This window comes from Musca domestica, unplaced genomic scaffold (genome assembly GCF_030504385.1).
Source record: "Musca domestica strain aabys unplaced genomic scaffold, Musca_domestica.polishedcontigs.V.1.1 25, whole genome shotgun sequence".
In the NCBI taxonomy this organism is placed as follows: Eukaryota; Metazoa; Arthropoda; class Insecta; order Diptera; family Muscidae; genus Musca; species Musca domestica.
In genome coordinates this window covers 220,691-243,493 of record NW_026712277.1, presented here as the reverse complement: position 1 = coordinate 243,493, position 22,803 = coordinate 220,691, and the positions used below count along the sequence as shown (strand labels likewise).

Below are 22,803 nucleotides of genomic sequence, written 5' to 3'. Positions count from 1 at the left end.
AATATTTTGAATAACTTTTGTTCCAAATATTCAATTCCAAAATTGGTTTAATCGTTCATTGTCCCAATAGCTACGTGTACGTCTACGTGTATTCTTACACCGTGAACTAAACGTTATTCCACAAAGACATAGAAGTATAAAGATGGGACAAGACAGAGTCAAAATATTGTCACCAGGTGTAAATACCTCTGTTGTTACGATATCATAACAACATAATCACCAATGTTAAGTTGTTTTAACAGCAAATGCAATATTCAAACGTCAGTGAAATGCAATTTTTAGTTCAAATTTTTGGTTTGCAGAAAATTTTATTCTTAAAATTGCTCTGTAAATATAATTTTTATGCTAACATGTCACTGTTGTGAGCAGCGCCCCTATATATTTTTCACATTAACTATCTTTCCATTATGCATTTTGTCCAGTCTTTACCATTTTAGGTCTTTGTATGACATATAAATAGGGTATCATAGATCGTAAAGATCATATTAAAAAACATTAGTCCTTTAGAAAGAGCAGGTTTACCAAAAAGGAAAGTGGGAGAGAAATTGGAGAGATTGACGATGGGCAAGTGGCATTTACTTCATTCAACTCCATTCTTTCTCATAATACAACCAATTGTATACGTTACAATCTTTTTGTTGTCAGGGTATCTTAGATCGACTTTTAACCAAATGTTAAATGTTGGTATCTTAAGGTGATATTGTTAATTTTTTTGGGGAATGCCACTTTGAAATTGTAACAAAATAAAATAAATTAGACTTTAGAATCTCAATTGTAACAAAATCTTCATCCCCATTTTAGAAAAGCGATGTCAATGACATAATATTCTAACTAAATATAAAATGTATTTAATTTACCTTATCATTCCAATCAACATTTATATTTTGGGGGTCTTCGAAATCTGAAAGAATGTTAAAGAATAGACACTTTAGAATAAACACATAAATTCATTACCTTGCATGATAGTAATAATAGATATACAAATCAGAGAGAAAAACAATATCAAAATCAATGGAAAACAACTCAACAGGATAGAAAACACCACAAAATGTCTATAGGTATGTTTCTAGACGTTTTGATATTACACGATGCTACAATTTGGAGATAAGAACACAAAGAATCATTTTGTTTTGTACTTTTAAATTGACCTAGTAGTGTCGTCTTTGACTTCGGGGAGAATAGAAAAAGACTAACATTTGCGAAAAGTGAGGTTATACACACCACGAAATTTTGCATTTTTTCGGGAAGGGTTTCAATTTTGTCACTACAAGACCCCTTAAAATGCAAATATTTCGCAAACACACAGAGTTTTGGTGTGTTGATTTTCATAACCTCAAATTCTCTGGAGGGTATGTATAGATCCTCTCTTGGCGTGCTGGGTCATTTTATAAGTATGTATTATTTTTAATTCTTTTTTGATGTACGCATGGTATGTTTTGACTGACATCTACAGTAACTATTCGAAACAATATGGAACAGGTTTGAGTCGTAGTCCAAATTTATGTGATGAACTTTGATCTCAGGTTTTGAGGGGAAATGGAACTATACACTATGTGAATGTTCAAAATGAAAACAAAAGAGTTGAGGCGAATAGGCTCTAAAATAGAGAAACAAATAGAAGGAGGCAACAAACAACAACAAGAAGAATATATTTACAAACAACTATAAGATGATAGGCTAAACACAGGAGGAAGCGTTCAGTTTTTTTTTTTGGTTGATAAGCAAAGAAAATATATGAAATCAGTTTCAGATACAGATGTAGGTGTTTTCAAACCACTACCTACCAGGGAAATTGCGAAAAAATGATGTACATGTTTGAATCCACTTTTTAAATTGGCATTGATGAATGAAGTTTGAAAGAGGAATGGGGCGAGGGGAAAATAAATGTAACAACAAAAACATATACCTTTGGTTTTTGGTTTAAGATTTTGGTTAAGATTTTTTCGTTTTGGTGGAACACAAATACAACAATTGGTAAGTTTTAAATTTAGTTTCAAATATAATTGGTTCTTAGTTTTATAAACTCAAACTATATTTCAAAAGATGGGCGTGCATAATCAACTGCAATTCATCGATTGTCTCACCGATTTCATGCAAGAGGGGAAATCCAGCATCTGCATCATCGATGAGTACCTCGGGATAGTGTTTATAGCCCATGACACGATTTATGTGGGCATGTTCTTCATCGATATCGAAATCAGAATCTAATTCAACTTCGGAATCATGATCGAGGCGATATTCAAGATCTTTCAACATCAAATGGTGGTTGTTGCCACCAACGCCACCACTGGCCAAGGCGGCTGCCATTGATCCAAGGAAATCATGGTCGGAAGAAGCGGAATGCAATTGTTGTTGTTGCTGATGTTGGAGTTGCTGTTGTTGTTGTTGCTGCTGCTGCTGCTGTTGCAGATGCCTTAAACTTGCCGAAATACCACTACTATCGCCGAGACTCAAACCAAAATTATAATCCAAATCGAAATCATCATATGCCTCGTCCTCTTCATTATCCTCAACATCTTCGGCCGACTCATCACCTTCTATGTGACGTAGCAAGTCTACTGGCATTCAAATGCATTAATAACAATTTGTATATGTATGTATATAGAAAGAAAGTATGTATGTATGTGTATTTGTGTGTATTTATCCAATATTGAAAAGGAGAAATTCTTTTTAAATATTTGTTTTTTCGAGATGCATATTTCGAGAGTAAATTAAAAATATTGTAGAAATATAGGTATGTAGCACACAGAAGTAGATGCAGAAGGAGAAGTTACATCATCAATCTAACAATTGCAGTGTTTGTGTCTTTTACGTCTATTGGGAAAGTAATCTAAAACAAAACAAACAAAATAGAGAAGAGTTCCGAAGACATTTTCAGAAAAACATTGCAAATCAAACTCATTCACCAAGTTATTTGGAGCAGGAGGGATCGAATAGGAATTCACTCTTCATAGTGTGGGGGATTCAGGTAACACCAGAGTCAGATGTTGAACAAATTTCAAGGGCAATGTTGGAGTGGATGGGAAGAAATAAATGATCCTACATCTCCGCCCAACTCCAAAAATAATGTCCATAAATTTGTCTGCAACTGACTTTGGACTATTCTGTGTTGCAAAAAACACATGCAATCATACAGAAAATATATTCAAAACATAAATTAGAGTGCGAAAACTAAATTTGAGAATTTCAAAAAATACATAACCTCAAAATTTTTTTTAATTCACAAGAGAAACGGGGGGTGAAAAGGGAGAATATTCTATTGTGGACTTTATGTGTATTAGAGTGACTTATTGTTTATATGACTTGGAAGGTATGAGAGGAGGTCCAACAGCAAACTGTATATCCACAAGTGGTTTTAAAAAATGTTCAGAAAATATCCAACAAAAATACTTTTTAGAGAATCATTTTTATTTTTAGAGTTCATTTATGAAAAAAATATTCCCCAACATTTTTAGAGTTCATTTATGAACAAAATATTCTCCAACAATTTTCATAATATATCTCTCAGCAGCAAATGACGACTTATAAAGGGGATATAATCAACAAAAAAAAATTAAGACATAATTTTCAAGTTGAGCCTAATAGTTTACAATTTCCCATTTAAGGCTGGAAGTGTAAATGGAGAAAATGTTCCCTACAAAATATCAATACTAGTCACCGACCACAAGAAATATATAGGTATGACACACATCACTGAAATTACTCTTTCCATTTTGGAATATAATTTTTTTTGAATTTTTGGTCATAATACTGCTTTAGATTATAGCCGAAATCTTCCTTTATACTTCTTTTTACTGGAAGGATGCCAATGGAGAAAATGTTCCTCATAAAATTTTGCTATTAGTCACCGGCCACAAGAAATCTGTAGGTATGATACACATCACTTAAATTACACTTTCCATTTTGGGATATGAATTTTTGGACAGATTACTCGTTTAAATTTATGCCGAAATCTTCCTTTATACTTCATTTTACTGCAGGGATGCTGAAGGAGAATTTGTTCCCCACAAAATTTTACTATTCGTCACCGACCACAAGAAATCTGTAGGTATGATAAACATATATTCAATGACTCTTTTCATTTTGGGATATTAAGAAGTAATTTTTAATTTTTTTTTGGTCACAATACTACTTTATATTTCTACCAAAATCTGCGCCAATACTACATTTTAGGGGAGGGGTTCCAAAGGGGAATATGTTCCTTATAAAATTTCATCATTAGTCACCGGCCACAAGAAATCTGTAGGTATGGAAGACATAGATTAAATTACTTTTTTCATTTTGAGATATTAAGAAGTAATTTTTCAGATTTTTTGCAATAATACTACTTTTTATTTGTGCCAAAATCTCCGTCTATACTTAATTTTAGGGGAGGGGTGCCAACGGGGAATATGTTCCTTACAAAATTTCATCAGTAGTCACCGACCACAAGAAATCTGTAGGTATGATAACAATAAATTAAATGACTCTTCTCATTTAGGGATATTAAAATTTTTTCGATTTTTTGACCATACTACTAGTTTTTATTTGTGTTTAAATCTGCGTCAATACTTAATTTTAGGGGAAGGGTGTCAATGGAGAATTTGTTCTCCACAAAATTTCACTATTAGCCACCGACCACAAGAAATCTGTAGGTATAATAGACATAAATGAAATTACTCTTTCCACTTTGAGATATAAATATGAAATTTTTTTCATTTTTCATTTCCTTTTTTGGCCAAAATACTTATTTTTGTCTATGGCAAAATCTGCGCTAATACTTCAATTTAGGGGAGGGGTGTCAATGGAGAATTTGTTCTCCACAAGTAGTTGCCGTCCACAAGAAATATCTAGGTGTAATGTACATCAACTAAATGGCACTGTGAATTTTAATTTTTTTGGACAAAATACTGATTTCCATTTATGCCGAAATATTCCTTTATACTTCATTTTAGGGCAGGGGTGCTAATGGAGAAATTGTTCCCCACCAAATTTCAGTATTAGTCACCGACCACAAGAAATCTGTAGGTATGATAGACATAAATTTTATTACACTTTTCATTTTGGGGCATTAAGAAGTAATTTTTGATTTGTTGGCCGTAATACTACTTTTTATTTTGCCAAAATCTGCGCCAATACTTCGTTTTAGAGGAGGGGTATCAATGGAGAAATTGTTCCCCACAAAATTTTACTATTAGTCACCGACCACAAGAAATCTGTAGATATAATACATATCACTCAAATTACACTTTTCATTTTCGGATATTAAGAAGTAATTTTTCTTTTTTTTTTTGTCATAATACTACTTTTTATTTATACCAAAAACTCCGTCTATATTTAATTTTGGGGGAGGGGTACCAACGGGGAATATGTTCCTTACAAAATTTCATCATTAGTCACCGAGCACAAGAAATCTGTAGATATGATAGACATAAATTAAATTACACTTTTCATTTTGGGGCATTAAGAAGTAATTTTTAATTGTTGGCCGTAATACTACTTTTTATTTGTGCCAAAATCTGAGTGAATACTTCAATTTAGAAGAGGGGTATCAATGGAGAATTTATTCTCCACAAAATTTCACTATTAGTCTCCGACCACAAGAAATCTGTAGATATAATACATATCACTCAAATTACACTTTTCATTTTCGGATATTAAGAAGTAAGTTTTCGTTTTTTTTTTTTTTGCCACCATACTATTTTTTATTTATGCCAAAAACTCCATCGGAATATGTTCCTTACAAAATTTCATCATTAGTCACCGGCCACAAGAAATCTGTAGGTATGATAAAAATAAATTGAATGACTCTTTTCATTTAGGGATATTAAGAAGTAATTTTTCGATATTTTGGCCATAATACTATTTTTTATTTGTGTCAAAATCTGAGTCAATACTTAATTTTAGGGGAGGGGTACCAACGGGGAATATGTTCCTTACAAAATTTCATCATAAGTCACCGGCCACAAGAAATATGCAGTCATCGAAAACGAGAAATCTGTAGGAGTGTTAGACATAAATCAAATTACTCTTTCTATTATGAGATATGAAGAAGAAACTTTTTGATTTTTCGGCAAAAAAACTTCTTTTTATTTATGCCAAAATCTGCGTCAATACTTCATTTTAGGGGAGGGGTGTCAATGGAGAATTTGTTCCCCACAAAATTTCAGTATTAGTCACCGACAACGAGAAATATGTAGAGATAATATGTATCGACTAAATTATGCTTTCCATTTTGGAAAATTATTTTTTTTGATTTTTTAACCAAAATGCTATTTTTTATTTATGCCAAAACCTCCTACTGTACTTTATTTTGGGGTAGGGGTGTCAATGGGGAAAATGTTCTTCACAAATTTCACTATTAATCACCGACCACAAGAAATCTGTAGGTATGATATATATCTGTTGGGGCAACCCACATTAACAATATGGCATCTCATGTTGCAACATCCTATACGGCAACGCCCATATAATAGGACGCCGTGCTACCGCCATTTTAGCTTGCTCAGTCTTGTTTTGTCTGTCACTCGAGTCTGACTCACTACATTGTAACTTCTTCATTCTTTTTAAATTAGTAGCTGTGAACGCTCATCATCCAATAAATCTTTACACCTTTAGTATTAACAAACATTGGCTTTTATTCTCAAACCATAAAAGTACAACAAAAGTGGCGACGAGGATAGTGGAAATTGATCAATAATTGCACACACAACAATCCGCAAAAATGTCTCAAGACATAATTCTACAATTGTTAACAGAGCAACAAAAAGCAATGTCGCAACAAACGCAACTGCTAAAGCATATGGCTGATCTTCTTCAAGCACAAGGAGCACCAAATTCACCACACTCACCACAAACATCAAATTCATCCAAAGCAGCACTAATGGAATCACTAGCACAGTCAATGACAGCATTCGTATACGAGCCAGAGAGCGGTCTGATATTTCAAGCGTGGTACAACAGGTTTGTGCATGTTTTCGAAAAAGAAGCAAGCTCACTCGAAGAACATGACAAAGTGGCCTTGTTATGGAGAAAAATGTCGAACCAAGTACATGAAAGATTTGCCAACTACGTATTACCAGCAAAACCTGAAGACATGACTCTAAAGGATACAGTAGAGAAACTCAAGAAACTCTTTGGTAAAACAGAAACACAAGTCTCACAAAGATACAAATGCCTTCAGCTAGCAAAAGGCGACAGCGAAGATTTCAGAGAATACGCAAGCAGAGTAAACCTACAATGCGAACTATTCAAAATGAAAGAACTGAAAATCGACCAATTCAAATGTCTCATTTTCGTCTTAGGACTCAAGTCAGCAAAGGACAACGACATAAGACTTCGCTTACTAAAGGTACTGGATGATGAAAACACTACAATGAACCTAGATCAACTAGTAGACGAAACACAACGAATTCTAGATCTCAAATCGGACAACATTCTCATTGAACATCAATCAAAAATCGTCTGTTCACTCAACAAGCACGCAAAAGACTTTAAGAAGCACAAAACACCCAATTCACCCTGTTGGTATTGCGGAGACCTTCACTACGTCAAATTTTGTCCTTTCCAGAAACATAAATGCACAACATGCAATCAAGTGGGTCATAAAAATAACTTTTGCAACATCGCTAAGACTGGTAAGAATTTCAAATCATCGTCTGAAAACAACCAGAACGAATTCAAGAAATACAGCAATTCAAGGAAATCATTCAAAACTAAGGCAGTTTTCAAAACACACAACATTAATTTCCGCGACTTAAGGAAATACACAACTGTCCTAATTAACAACAATCCTGTAAAACTTCAAATTGATACTGTATCAGACATATCAATTGTATCTATCAACACATGGAAAGCTATAGGTAAGCCTGAAGCCTACGAAACTTTTGACAACGCTAGCGACGCAAACGCAAACTCAATCAAGCTCCTAGCAGAATTTCAATGTGACGTCACAATCGACAAAACATCAAAAACATTAAAATGTTATATAACAGATATAGAAAAACTCAATATCATGGGAATCGATTGGATTCAAGCATTCAATCTATGGCAGAAACCAATAACCTCATGGTGTCATCAAATAAACTTCGTTGATGAAATAGCAGAATTGAAAACGAATTATCAATCAGTTTTTGATAACAGTACCCCAGGTCTGTGCAAAACAAAAGTCAACATACAATTATTGCCAAACACAAAAGAAATATTCGTTCCCAAACGACCAGTTCCTTTCGCAGCAAGAAAGGAAATTGAAACAGAACTCCTCAGATTAGAAAACGCAGGAATAATCACACCAAATCCCAATGCACCAGAAGGTAAGTCTCCAGCAGAATCCTTCATCGGAAGAAAAATGAGAACGGTCTTCGACGTTCTAAGGAAGCAACAATCGCCTGAGTATAACGTCAATCACAAAATGGAACAGCAGTACAATACCAAACACGGTACCAAAAACAGAGAGTTTAGCAACGGAGAATTGGTCTATGCCAGAAACTTCAAAGGAAACAAAAGTTACTGGACAACAGGCGAAATAGTCGAGCGTAAAGGGAAAGTCATTTACAACACTCTAATCGACGTTGGGGACAGGAAAATTCTAGTACGAGCTCATACTGATCAACTTCGACATAGAGAATCGGTAGAGTCAAGCAGTCAAGAACGACAAAAACTACCATTGGACGTACTACTTGAAGAATTCGAAATCGCTTTGCCTAACCATCAAGAACATTTTGCAACTCCAACAGGTTCACCAAACTGGACACCTCAAAGAATAACAAGTCGCAGACAACCAGTCGAACCTATTTCAAGATCACCTTCTCATCTTAAGGAGGGAGATGTTGGGGCAACCCACATTAACAATATGGCATCTCATGTTGCAACATCCTATACGGCAACGCCCATATAATAGGACGCCGTGCTACCGCCATTTTAGCTTGCTCAGTCTTGTTTTGTCTGTCACTCGAGTCTGACTCACTACATTGTAACTTCTTCATTCTTTTTAAATTAGTAGCTGTGAACGCTCATCATCCAATAAATCTTTACACCTTTAGTATTAACAAACATTGGCTTTTATTTCAAACTATAAAAGCACAACAATATCAATTAAATAACACTTTCAATTTTGGGATATTTAGAAATAAATTTTTTGATTTTTTTTTGCCAAAATACTAATATTCATTTATGCCAAAATCTCCGTCTATACTTAATTTAAGGGGATGGGTCACAAAAGAGAATATGTTCCCCACAAAATTTGAAGATTAGTCACCAATCACAAGAAGCATGTAAGTATTACATACATCAATTAAATTGCTCTTCCCATTTTGGGATGTTAAGAAGTAATTTCTTTCTTTTCCCCTACACATCATGTTTTGGGGATGATAACCAAAAAAGAAAATATTTTCCGTAAAAATTATAGTATTAGTCATCAAACACAAGAACATTTTAGAATTTATAAATTTAAATGTATTCCTAAAATCCCCCAACACACAAGAGACAGAGAGAAAAAGCTTTGCTTGCCAAGAAAAAATATGGGAATTTATTGCACATTTAAAGCCACTTACCTAGAGGCAATATGAAACGGGTCTGAGAAGGAGGTTTAACTGCTTGTACTGCAAAAACGTTTATTTTGTTACATTTTTTGTTTTGTTACACACACACAAAGGCGCCCACACATATTTTTTTTTGCGAAAATAAAGGAAACATTTAGAAAAATTTAAATTTGTTCTTTATATTATACCATTAACAAAGAAATCTACTACAATTGTAAGCCGCTGGCAATAGACATTTATGTGTGTGTGCGTGTGTTTTCAAAGGAAGAACGCTTAAAATACACAATAGCCAATAAAGAAAAGAAACTACAGAGCTGTTGGAAGAGCAAAACTTATTACCAAGTTACAGAGTTTAAATGAATGAAAATGAGTCTATGCTACTGGGCATGGTAGCCAACGGTTATTTTGCATTTGCAATGATTTACCTGTATTGAGATCATTCAGAAGGGTCGATAACATATCAATAGAAGACTCAGGGACTTCATCTTTTGTTGTTGCATGTGCCGATTGCTCTGGGGGAGAGTTGGAATTGTCATGTTCACTTTCGTGATCATTGGATGGCTCATTTGTGATTGAGTCAAGATTAAAATACTCAGCTACATCAACTGTATTTTTGGAAAAGATTCGCATTAAATCTAAACCCAAATCAGAAAACAACAATAACAAATAACCTTTTTCCTACATTTTCCTAAAAATGACTTCTTAACAAAATCATAAACATTTTTCATTTGTTTGTTTTTTTAAGACGTTTACCGTAGATCTGATTTTATACTCACTTCCACTTCCATTGGTATTGAAACCAACACCTCCCCTTGACTCCGCCGAATCTAAAGGATTTTGACCAAATTGATTTTGATTTAAGGGTGAGGCTTGTTGCATGCGCAGCACATTACCGGCCACGGATGCACTGCTGCCCAACATGCCGTGTCCTGAACTGGGTGGTATTTGATTAAGTAACGAGCTCATGGGTGAGGTGCCCAGTGTGTTAAGGCCCCCACTGCCACCGGAGGCACTACCGCCGCCAGCCATTGGCATGGGTGGTGATTTACCAGAGCGAGGACTAGAATTTGGTGTTGATCTGGGTGAAGAGGTCTGTTGATTTTTCAACATACGCATCAGACCCTCCAGCTGTTCCATGAGCTGCCGCCTCGAATCTTGCAGGGCACCCAAGTGGCCCTCCAGCTCACCTTTTCGTTGGCGCAAGGCTCTCAGTTCATTGATTAAAGCTGGATTTTCGGGTGCCATTTGTTCGGCTTCCTGTTGACGCCTTAGTCGGGCAATTTCACGCATTATTTCTTTATTCTTACATTCTAATTGAGATATAAGTTCACGTTGGGCTCTGGAATTATCCGAGGCAATGTTGTCCGTATTGCTTGTGTTGCTGGGCTATATGGAAAATGGGAGGAAATCAAGATATTATTAATAAGTTCATGAGGGGAAAATAGAACCTTAAACATCATCACAGCAGTGTTAATGTAACGGGAGATCTAAATATTTTTGAACAAATGATAGACATTAAAAACCAATAAAATCAATTCATAAAAGTTCCATTAAAAGAGCCAGAAGATATACATTACAAGTCCAGGATTTCTGGTCGTAAATAGACTGAAGACCTTAAAAAGTCTACGATTTCGGGACATCAAGAAGATTAAAAAGTTTTCTAAAAATCTACAAAGTATTTAAAAATAAACGTTTTCTGCCCCAAAGCGACCCAGAAAAATTCTTTAAAAAATCCACGTTTTGCGGGTTTTGATAAGTCTCGAAAATTTTTTAAAAATTCACGTTTTCAGGCTTAAAGAGACCTCGAAAAATTCTTTAAAAAATCCACGTTTTGCGGGTTTTGATAAGTCTCGAAAATTCTTTAAAAATTCACGCTTTCAGGCTTAAAGAGACCTCGAAAAATTCTTTAAAAATCCACATTTTCTGCCCTTAAAGAGACATAGAAAAATTCTTTAAAAAAATCCACGTTTTCTGCCCTTAAAGAGACATAGAAAATATTCTTTAAGAAATCCACCCATCTGCCCTTAAAGATATATAGAAAAATTCTTTCAAAAATCCACGTTTTCTGCCCTTAAAGAGTCATAGAAAAAATCTTTAAAAAATCCACGTTTTCTGCCCTTAAAGAGACATAGAAAAATTCTTTAAAAAATCCACGTTTTCTGCCCTTAAAGAGACATAGATAAATTCTTTAAAAAATCCACGTTTTCTGCCCTTAAAGAGACATAGAAAAATTCTTTAAAAAATCCACGATTTCTGCCCTTAAAGAGACATAGAAAAATTCTTTAAAAAATCCACGTTTTCTGCCCTTAAAGAGACATAGAAAAATTCTTTAAAAAATCCAAGTTTCCCGGGTTTGAATAGGTCTCGAAAATTCTTTAATAAATTAACGTTTCTCGTGTTTGAATAGGCCTCGAAAATTCTTTAAAAAAATCCATGTTTCCCGGGTTTAAATAGGTCTCGAAAATACTTTAAAAAATCCACGTTTTGAATAGTCCTAAAAAATCACGTTTCCCGGTTTTGAATAGGCCTAGAAATTTCTTTAAAAAAATCAATGTTTTGTGTGGAAAATTTCTTTAAGAAAATCAATGTTTTGTGTGGAAAATTCTTTAAAAATTCCTCGTTTTCAGGTCTTAAATAAAATTTGAATAAAAATCACCTATTCAGGTCTTAAAGAGGCTTAAAAAAGTTCACGTTTTCTGCTCTAACTTTTGGAAAAAGACTTTTAAAACCCCTCGTTTTCAAAGAGGCATTGAAAAATTATTTTAAAAACCCATGACTTCTGGTCTTAAAGGGATCTGGAGAGAAGAGATCTATAAAATATAAAAATCCTCGATATCTGGTCCAAAAGAGGCCTTGTAAAGGTCTTTGAAAAATCTTCTATTTCTACACTTAAAGAAGCCTGGAAAAATGCTTTAAAAATCCACATTTTTGGTTCAGAAGAGACTTCGAAAAAGCCTTTAAAATCCACGATTTTCGGTTTTAAAAATGTCTTGAAGGGCCTAAATAGCTGATAATAGCTCTAGCTTTCTGGAAATATAAAACCCTTGAGAGGGGTTTTATGGTCTTAAAGAGGTCTGGCGTCTTAAAGAGGTTGAAATTTTTAAAAAAGATCCTCGTTTTCTGAACTTAGAAGGTCTTAGAAGGCGTTAAAAAATTAACTTTGTTTTGTGGCCCCAGACGATCTTCAAAAAATCTCCCATTTAACGACATCCCCGCTCTCTGGTATCAAAGTGCTATGAATCACAATCCTTGGAATATCCTTAATTTCCCCCTGCTGCGATGATATAGTTCGAAAAAATGCAATTCGATGCATATTTTCTCTTAACTTACAGCACGATTCTCTTGAGCCAAACGCGCAGCATAACGGGCAATTAAACGATGCTCCTCATCGTTGGCCGAGGCGGCTGCCACACGCGATGTCGACGATGTACCCCCACCTCCATTGGCACTATCAACACTACGACCCGTGGCTCTCGAATCGAGGGTACTGGAACGATCAAACAGAAGACCACCAATACCTCCTCCTCCGCCTGGTATACCTGGACCACCCAGGCCATGCAACAGTGAGGGATCTCCGAAACCATTATGCGACGGCAATGGCGATGGCGGCACAATATGCGATAGATTCAATGTCTTCTCGGGCTGTTCGGGAAATCGTGGCAACACTTGACTTGTCTTCTCCGGCACACATCGGAAACTCTTGCGCAACGAATGGCCAATCTGTTTGCTGGGCGACTTATAGCTTGAGTACTCTTTGACCTCGTGATCGTTTTGATGGTTCAACGATGTCTTGCCGTGCCAAAAGCACTCCTGGCACAATTGGTAGGCGTGACACCGCTGACAACGATAACGAAAGCCGGTAAAGTTTTCCTTGTGACAGACAGAACAGATGGTGGGATGCACAATTGTTTCTACCGTGGCCAAGCGATGCAAAAGCGGCAGCCAGACCAGGCACGACGGTCCTGGCTCAGACATAAGTGTTGCCATGAAATCGTTGACCGTGATCTTGTTCTCTGAGGGGAATATTTGCTCTTCCAGGCCATCGGTATAGTGGAATGTGGGCGATTCGTATACGGCTGCGGGCAGGGCGAGCACCTCTTTCAGGAATTCTGCCAATTTCCAGCTGACCAATTGGCCAGCACCGTCTGAGATCTGAGAAAAGATGTCTGTAATGGATAGATGGATGGATGGATGATTAGTTTCCGTTTTTTGGAGGATACAGCCGACATACTTACATCTTAGTTTGTCCACCAGTTTGCCGGAACACATTGTGGCCAGGGCCACTTTAATGGAGAATACCCGTATCTTGCCCGAATTGTCGGTGGTATAGGCGGCTAACAACCAATTAAGTAACAACCCGGCCTTGGAGTCGACAGGAACCTGTTGTGCTGTTGGCAGTCGTTTATTGAGATTGTGATAAAGGGATGAAACCAGTGTCTCAAGGCGGGCCACACTAACATCGCTTTGGGGCTCGAGTGTGTTGAGGCCATTCTCCCGGAAGGCCTCTATCACATTCCATATGTCCACCAGATGGAGATTTGTGGATTTCTGGATGTAGCGCAGCTTTGAGGCGGTACGATATGAGGCGAATCGTATTGAATCGAATGTTTGCAAACGTAAGTCTTGCAACAGTGCCACCCGTGGTTCCAGCTCCATCATTTTGGCTGGCAATTAAGTAGGTAAGTAACGGGGAGCTGAAATGGAGGAAGAAAATGGAAAACAATGAAAGGTTTTTCTCCTCCGCTTCGATAGAAGAAAGCTAAAAGCGTTTCTGTTGTGTGTTTCCACCATCTATAGTCCTTAACATGTCCTTATATTTACGGAAGTTTTATGTAATGTTGACATGTTTTCTTACCCCCTCCTCTGCAACCAGCCCAAACACACTCACACCCTGCTCGGGGTATTTTTGCGGAAATTTGTTTATTTGTGTGTCACCGACGACTGACTCATGACTGGAGCCTTGCAAATATTGTTTCCTTTTATCACAGCCAGACTGAGTAAAGGACAAAATCGACAAAAAACAACAACAACAACAATAAACCAACCAACAAATGTTTCTATTAACTTTGTTGTTATTTTTTCTCAATATAAGAAAAACAAAGTAGTACAAAGCAAAATATCATATTGGGAAATAATACACGAACAACAACAACAACCACAAAACTCACGGCAGAAATAAAAGTAGAACAGTTGAGGGGAGGGAGCAAGGGTGTCTGAAACAGATTGGCACAAAGGGAGGGGAATCATTTTAGCTAAAAATAAACGGTGATTGGGAAAAAGATGATTTACGCTTTAATATGGAAACGAGCGAAATGAAAGTAAAGGTGATTTTCATCGAAGATGGCGCCCGACGTAGGGGCAATATCACCATTGTGAGGATAGGACGTCAAAGGTGGAATGGAAAATAAGAGTTTTTAAGAAATTAAAGCAAAGGCGTTTATAATTTAAGAAAATACAAGAATATATCATTTATTTGTTAATCTGGCGTCCAACGTGGGGAAGAATAGCTTAGTCTTTATGGAAAGAGGTAACAAAAATTATATTTCTGGACGTCCGGATGATGGAAAATTAAATGATTTGCGAAATGAAAGTAAAGGCATTTAGAATTGAAGATGGCGCCCAATATGGAAAATGAAAGTAAAGATGATTTTTTTAAATATGGCGCCCAAAGTGGGGCAACATCCCTAATGTGAGGATAGGACGTCAGGGATGATGGAGAATAAAAAAATTACGAAATTAAAGCAAAGACGTCTATAATTTAAGATGGCGCCCAACGTGGGGCACCCAAATTGAACAATGCAAAAATACGTCAAAAAATGGTATTTCTGGGCTCAGGTGTGTTGGAAAAATATGATTTACTTGTTAATGTGGGGAAACACCGCTTAGTCTTTATGAAAAGAGGTAATTTTTTTTTGTATTTCTGGACGTCCAGATGATGGAAAATTAAAAAATTTGCGAAATTTAAGTAAAGACATTTAGAATTGAAGATGGCGCCCAATATGGAAAAGTGAAAGTAAAGGTGATTTTCATCGAAGATGCCGACGTAGGGGCAATATCACCATTGTGAGGATAGGACGTCAGGGATGGAATGGAAAATAAGAAGATTTACGATATTAAAGTAAAGACGTATATAATATATAATGGCGCCCAACGAGGGGCACTCCAGCTTGGACATTGCGAAAATATGAAAAATATTTTTTCTAGGCTCAGGTGTGTTGGAAAAATATGATTTACTTGTTAATGTGGCGCCCAACGTGGGGAAATCCGCTTAGTCACTATTTAAAGAGATAACAAAAATTATATTTCTGGACGTCAGGATTATGGAGAATGAATAGATTTGCGAAATTAAAGTAAACACATTTATAATTGAAGATGGCGCCCAATATAAAAAACATGAAAGTAAAGGTGATTTTTATTAAAGATGGCGCCCTAAGTGGGAAACATCACCATTGTGAGGATAGGACTTCGGGGATAATAGAAAACAAGAATATTTACGAAATTAAAGTAAATACGATTATAATTTAAGATGGCGCCCAACGTGGGGCAACCAAATTGAACAATGCAAAAATACGCCGAAAAAAATTGTATCTCTGGGCTCAGGTGTGATATGATTTTCTTATTACCGTGGCGCCCAACGTGGGGAAACACCGCTTAGTCATTATGAAAAGAGATAACAAAAATTATATTTCTGGACGTTTGGATGATGGAAAATGAAATGATTTGCGAAATTAAAGTAAAGACATTTAGAATTGAAGATGGCGCCCAATATGGAAAAGTGAAAGTAAAGGTGATTTTCGTTAAAAATGGCTCCTGATGTGTGGCAATATCACCATTGTGAGGATAGGTCGTCAGGAATGATTGAGAATAAAAAGATTTTTAAAATTAAAGTAAAGACGTTTATAATTTAAGATGGCGCCCAACATGGGACACTCCAACTTGGACATTGTAAAAATACGCTGAAAAATTGTATTTCTAGGCTCAGGTGTGATACGATTTTCTTGTTACTATGCCGCCCAACGTGTGACAAAACCGCTTAGTCGTTACGAAAAAGAGTAACAAAAATTATATTTTTGGACGTCCGAATGATGAAAAATTAAATGATTTGCGAAATTAAAGTAAAGACATTTATAATCGAAAATGGCGCCCAACGTGGAATGCCACCAATATTTGGCCTTTGTGAAGAAAAGCTTAAAAAATTGTATTTCTGGGCTTAGGAATAATGGGAAAAAATTATAATCGTGTTTTTTAGTACAGATGGCGTCCAAGATGGGGCACAAACATTTAAAAAATGTGAAGAATGAATAATGTTTCTGGACTCAAAGTGTGACTGAAAAAAATTATTTTATGAAAACGAAATGAAGGTAAAGGGGATGTCACATTAAAGATGGCGCCCAACGTAGGTAACCACTGGAACAATGTGAAGAAAGGTTAATAAATCATATTTCTTGGCCCCCGGGGGTGATGATGTGATTTATGATATAGAAAATGAAAGCAAAGGTGTTTTTCATTAAAAAAATGCCGTCCAAAGTGGGACAGCTTTGCTGGGACAACCTCAGGAAAGTTAAACGAATGGTGTTTCTGGGCTTTAATGGCGATGGAAAAAATATGATTTACACTTAAATACGGAGAACGACATGAACGCGCTTTTCATAAGAATGGCGCCCAACGTAGGGCAGCTTTAATTTGACACTGTGACGAAAGGCTTAGAATGACATTATCTGGGCTCAGGGGTGAATTAATCTTTAAAATGAGAAATTAGCGCCCAATGTGGATAGACTTCCTAAAAAATGAAAGTAAAATGTTTTTTTCATTTTTCGTTAAATATGATGTCCGATGTGGGACAGCTCTGCTTGAACAACATCAAGAAAGTTGAACATATGATGTTTCTTGGCTTCAAGGGTGATGGAAGAAAAAAATTATTTACACTTTAATATGGATAAGAACATCTAAGCGCTTTTTCATAAAAATGGCGCCCAATGTAGGGCTGCTTAAATTAAACATTGTGACGAAAGGTTTCCGGATTCAGGGGTGGTTGAAAATAAAATGAATTAATCTTTAATGTCAGAAATTGACACCCAACATGGATAAGTTTCTAAAAATGAAAGTAAAAGTCTTTTTCATTTTTCGTTAAAGATGACGTCCAAAGTAGGACAGCTCTGCTTAAACAATGTCAAGAAAGTTGAACAAAAAATGTCTGTGGGATTCGAGGGTGATGGAAAAAATAGGTTTTGCACTCCAATACGGACAACGAAATAAAAACTGTTTTTTTTTTCATAAAAATGGCGCCCAATGTAGGGCAGCTTAAATTGAATAAAATGAATTAAATAAAATGAATTAATCTTAAATGTCAGAAATTGGCGCCCAACATGGATAAATAAAATAAAATGAATTAATCTTAAATGTCAGAAATTGGCGCCCAACATGGATAGGCTTCCTAAAAATGAAAGCAAAAGTCTTTTTCATTTTTCGTTAAAGATGACGCCCAAAGTAGGACAGCTCTGCTTGAACAATGTCAAGAAAGTTGAACAAATGATGTCTGTGAGATTCGAGGGTGATGGAAAAAATAGGATTTGCACTCCAATACGGACAACGAAATAAAAACTGTTTTTTTTACAAAAATGGCGCCCAATGCAGGGCAGCTTAAATTTGACACTGTGACGAAAGGCTAAGAATGATACTTTCTGGGCTCAGGGGTGATGGAAAATAAAAGTAATTAATCTTTAGTATGAGAAATTGGCGCCCAACGTGGATGGACTTCCTACTAAAAGATGGTGACATCAGAAATAGCTGAGCCAATAAATCGCTTAAAGTTTGGTATCGATAACCATCTATCTTACATTCTTGACGACTATCTTTAAAATGTGACGCCCAATGAAGGCCAGTTCTACAAAAATGTTTTAGTATTTGGCGCCCAGCACGAGTTAGATTTTAATGAGAACTAATATCACCGAAAATGTATTATATTCGCTTATTAAGCTTGACATCACAAAAATTTTAATTATTTTACTGTTTTTTTTTTTTCAAAGTGGCGCCCAACGAGAACGCACTACTTATTATAGAGATGACGACATCAGAAAATGCTCTGATCGTCACTGAATCGATAAATCGGTTTTATGTTTGATACTGATCATCGTCTAGACAATCTATAAAATGTGGCGCCCAACGTGGGATAGTTTAAACAAAACCTGATATCAATCTCAACATTTCTAATTTTCTTTTACTCGGATATTTTTTTTTATATTTGCATTACTACTAGGTCTGATGCGAAAATGGACAATATCGGACCACTCCATCAAGTACCTCCCCCACAAATGGTAAAAATTTTGAATAATTGTAACTCTTATGTAAGATTCCGAAATCACACAAGTCACAATATTTTTATTAACCCATGGTCTGGGGTAAAGATGGAACATATCGGTCCACTTCTTCTGGTACCTCCCCCACAAGGAGTCAATATTTTGAATATCCATGAAACTCATAAAATTAAATCCTATTCCATTCAAACTTGGCACATCTCAGTATTTCTACCAAAACAAGATCTTTTATAAAGAAGGTCGGGGTATACATCTGTCGACAAAACCTATTGATACTGTTTTACTTTAATTTACTTGACCATTACGTTGGGCGCCATATTTAAATTTCTACCACAAATGGTAAAACACCTTCCTTCTCCTAACCCCGTCTAACCAGGACATTTTCTCACCCAGCAATCAATAACTTCTTGAACTATTTTTTTTTTTTTGTTGCTACTTTTCTTCAACATTTTTAGTTTCTGTTTTCCCCCATCTCGCTCTCTCCGATTAATCGGGGAACCTAATTAGAAATGCATTGTCTTTGGTTTTCATCGTTCTTCTTCTTCTTCATACATCTCATTACGCTGGTAAAGCATGAAATTGGTAGATTCCAACAAAACAGACCAAGCCAAAGAAACAGCAAAATTTTCTTCAGTTTTTTTTCTTCTCTGGTTCTTTCATTTTTTTTTCTTTGTTTATCTGCTGACTTTTCACAACATTTCTCACATTGTTGTAATGAAGTTGTCCGGAAAGTCTAGAAGATGGAGGAGAAGCGGGTGAAGAAGATGGGGGCAAGTGGATACAACATCAACCCAATTTCTGGATAAATATAGTTTAAAAATGCCAGACCTATTAGAGAAGATGAAGAAAAAGAAGGCAAGAAATGAGGCATCTATTATCTGGAAAGCATGCATTTGAAGGCACCTTCCCCCAACACACACCCATACTTGATGAACCTACTTTCATGCTTTGAAGTAGCTGGGAATGAGACATATTTTTTTCTTCTCTTTTTTTTGGGTCAACTGTTATTCTGTGATAAGTTACTTAGTACTACTAAATGTTTATTGTTAATGAGCAAGCTAGGGGGAGCCTGCCTAATAATAATTAACTTCGAAGAATATCTTGACAAAAAATTCTGCATAAATTTTATTGCTCAAATTATGGTTTTGGCAATATTTTCTCATCTCTAATTTTGTTGGGCGTCAAGAATCCTAGAAGTAATGGCTAACTTTTGTTGATAACAGACACAATGTCACCGAGTTGTTTGAATGAAAGTTCGAAGCAGGAAATAAGAGGTCATGGAAATTTAATTTATTTACAAAAGTTTCACAAATTGGCGCCCAATGTGGTGTTAGTTTTATTGAAATGTTTTCAAAACGAAATTTTTTAATTGAGGTTTGCAATAATTTAATTCGAATTGAATAATTATTAGGGAATACTGACCCACGTTGGGCGCCATATTTTTTAATTTTCCTAAAAGACGGCCACTTTTGGAAGTTAGATTGTAGCAAGACAAAAACAAAACTGGAAATAAGAGGTCATGGAAATTTAATTTATTTACAAAAGTTTCACAATTTGGCGCCCAATGTGGTGCTACTTTTATTGAAATCTGTTCCAAACGAAATTTCGTAATTCAGTTTTTTTTTAAAGTTGGAAATAATTTCAAGTCCAATTAAATAATTATTAGGGAATACTGTTTTTTGACTAAAACTGACCCACGTTGGGCGCCATATTCTGTAACTTTCCAAAACGACGGCCACCATTTTGGCAATATTTGCTTATCTCTAATTTTGATCGCCGTCAACAATCCTAGAAATAATGGCTAACTTTTGTTGATAGCAGACATAATGTCACCGAATATGGAGCCGGAGTTGTTTGAGAGTAACCTCGAAGCAGGAAGTAAGATGTCATGGAAATTTAATTTATTTACAAAAGCGTCACAATTTGGCAAAGCTGGAAGTAAGAGGTCGTGGATATTTAATTTATTTACAAAAGCTTCACAATTTGGCGCCCAATGTGGTGTTAGTCTTATTGAATTCTGTTCCCAACGAAATTTTTCGAAATTTTTAATTCAGGTTCTTCTGTAGAGGTTGGGAATAATTCCAATTCCAATTGGGAATACTTGATTTTAACTAAAACTGACCCACGTTGGGCGCCATATTTTTTAATTTTTCTAATCGACGGCCATTTTTGGAAGTTGGACTATAGCAAAAGAAAATTATATCTTATTGAACTATTTGGATGCCATAAGCTCTCCCTGGGGGTTCACGTTGGGCGCCAATTTTTCATTCCATTTGATTAGAGATGGTGACATTTGATTTCAGTTATGTTGGGGGACTAAGATCTATCAATTTCAAGAATTAATTATTATCAACAAACATTTTCAGAATTTGGCGCCCAACGTGATGTTACTTCTATTGAAATCTCTTTGGATCAAATCCGTTTCAGGACATTTGGAGACGATCTAGCGATGTCCGTCCGTACGTCCGTTCGTATGTCTGGCTACTGCGCACAATAACTCTCGAAGATACTATCCGAATTGATCCAAACTTGGTACATCGTAATATTATTGTCAGACTTCGATCGAGTTCTAAGATGGGCAATATCGGTCCACTCCTTTTGGTACCTGCCCCACAAAATGTCAACATTTTCAAAGAAAATAATTTACTGCACAGAAAGAGAAACGATAATGCGATTTTGCTTCAACTTTGCAAATCGTAATATTTGCATCAGTTCTAGATCAGGTGCGAAAATGGACAATATCGGACCATTCCAACAAGTACCTCCCCCACAAAGGGTCAAAATTTTGAATAATTATAACTCTTATAAAATGTGATGTAAGTGTCTGATTGTCTCCCAATTACACACATCACAATATTTTTATTAGCCCAAGGTCTGGTGTGAAGATGGAATATATCGGTCTACTCCTTTAGGTACCTCCCCCACAAAGGGTCAAAATATTGAGTATCCATGAAGCATATAAAATACAAAATTAATATCCGATTCCATTCAGTTTTGGCACATCTAAATATTTCCATCAACACAAGATCAGTTATAAAGATGGTAGAGATCCTACCATTCCTTCTGGTACCTCTCCCACAAAAGGTCAACATTTTGAAGCTCATTAACACCCGATTTCATTTAGACTTGTCACAACTTAATTTTTTCATCAACACAAGATCTGTTATAAAGATGGTAGAAATCGGACCAATTGTTCTGGTACCTCCCCAACAAGGGATCAACATTTTGAAGGTTTCAAAACGGGAAATTAACATGCGATTCCATTCGGAATTGGCACATCTCATGGAAAAGGTCCTTTTGTGCTTTGTGAAACAAAAAAAATCCTCAAACCTAATCAATATATTGGGATATCAAATAATATTTAAACAGACTCACGTTGGGCGCCAATTTCTAACATTTTTTTCTTTACCTTAAATTACTCCTTTTGAAAGATAGGTTATATATATATCCCGAAAGTACTCACACAGTTAAGCCAAGTCTCAAAAATATATGTATTGGTTTTCACACTTTTTCGTTGGGCGCCAAATTCCGATCAAATATTTCCATTCCCCGAATTCCATGAAAAAAGTTGAATGGCCAAACCAGAGAGTAAGAGGTCATGAAAATTTAAGAGGTATTCAGGTCTTGTTATGTTTTTAATCAATATATTGTGATATTAGATATTATTTAATCAGACCCACGTTGGGCGCCAAATTCTAACATTTTTTTCTTACCCTTAAATTACTCCTTTTGAAACATGGGTTATAAATATTCTGAATATACTCCTCGCTATAATACAATTAGGCCATGTCTCAAGCCAAAATGTATTGTTTTCGAACATTTTACGTTGAGCGCCACTTTCCCATCAAATATTTCCTTTCCCAGCATTCCATGAAAAATGTTGCAAAATCGTAGCAAAATCATATAACACCATTAAAAAAATATGACCCATAAAATTTAAAAATGTTTTTGTCACTTTTCATGGCAAACAA

At 35.8% G+C, this 22,803-nt stretch overlaps 1 protein-coding gene across 10 annotated transcripts in view; it reads right to left on the bottom strand.

Moving 5' to 3' along the window:
• LOC131802848 (dystrobrevin beta-like) overlaps positions 1-22,803 on the bottom strand; it is a 48,872-nt gene that overhangs the window by 2,378 nt on the left and 23,691 nt on the right. For 4 of the 10 annotated variants that reach the window (XM_059123523.1, XM_059123525.1, XM_059123526.1 and 1 more), the window contains 6 exons: positions 13,754-14,212; positions 12,849-13,684; positions 10,295-10,904; positions 9,944-10,153; positions 2,085-2,558; positions 858-901 (listed from right to left, as the gene is read on the bottom strand). In XM_059123523.1, coding sequence (XP_058979506.1) covers positions 858-901; positions 2,085-2,558; positions 9,944-10,153; positions 10,295-10,904; positions 12,849-13,684; positions 13,754-14,177 — 2,598 coding nt within the window. In that variant the 5' untranslated portion in view covers positions 14,178-14,212. Of the gene's footprint in view, positions 1-857; positions 902-1,906; positions 2,559-2,605; positions 2,831-9,530; positions 9,579-9,943; positions 10,154-10,294; positions 10,905-12,848; positions 13,685-13,753; positions 14,213-22,803 lie in introns of those variants that run through there. The other 6 variants (XM_059123527.1, XM_059123528.1, XM_059123529.1 and 3 more) reach the window with 6 other exon arrangements.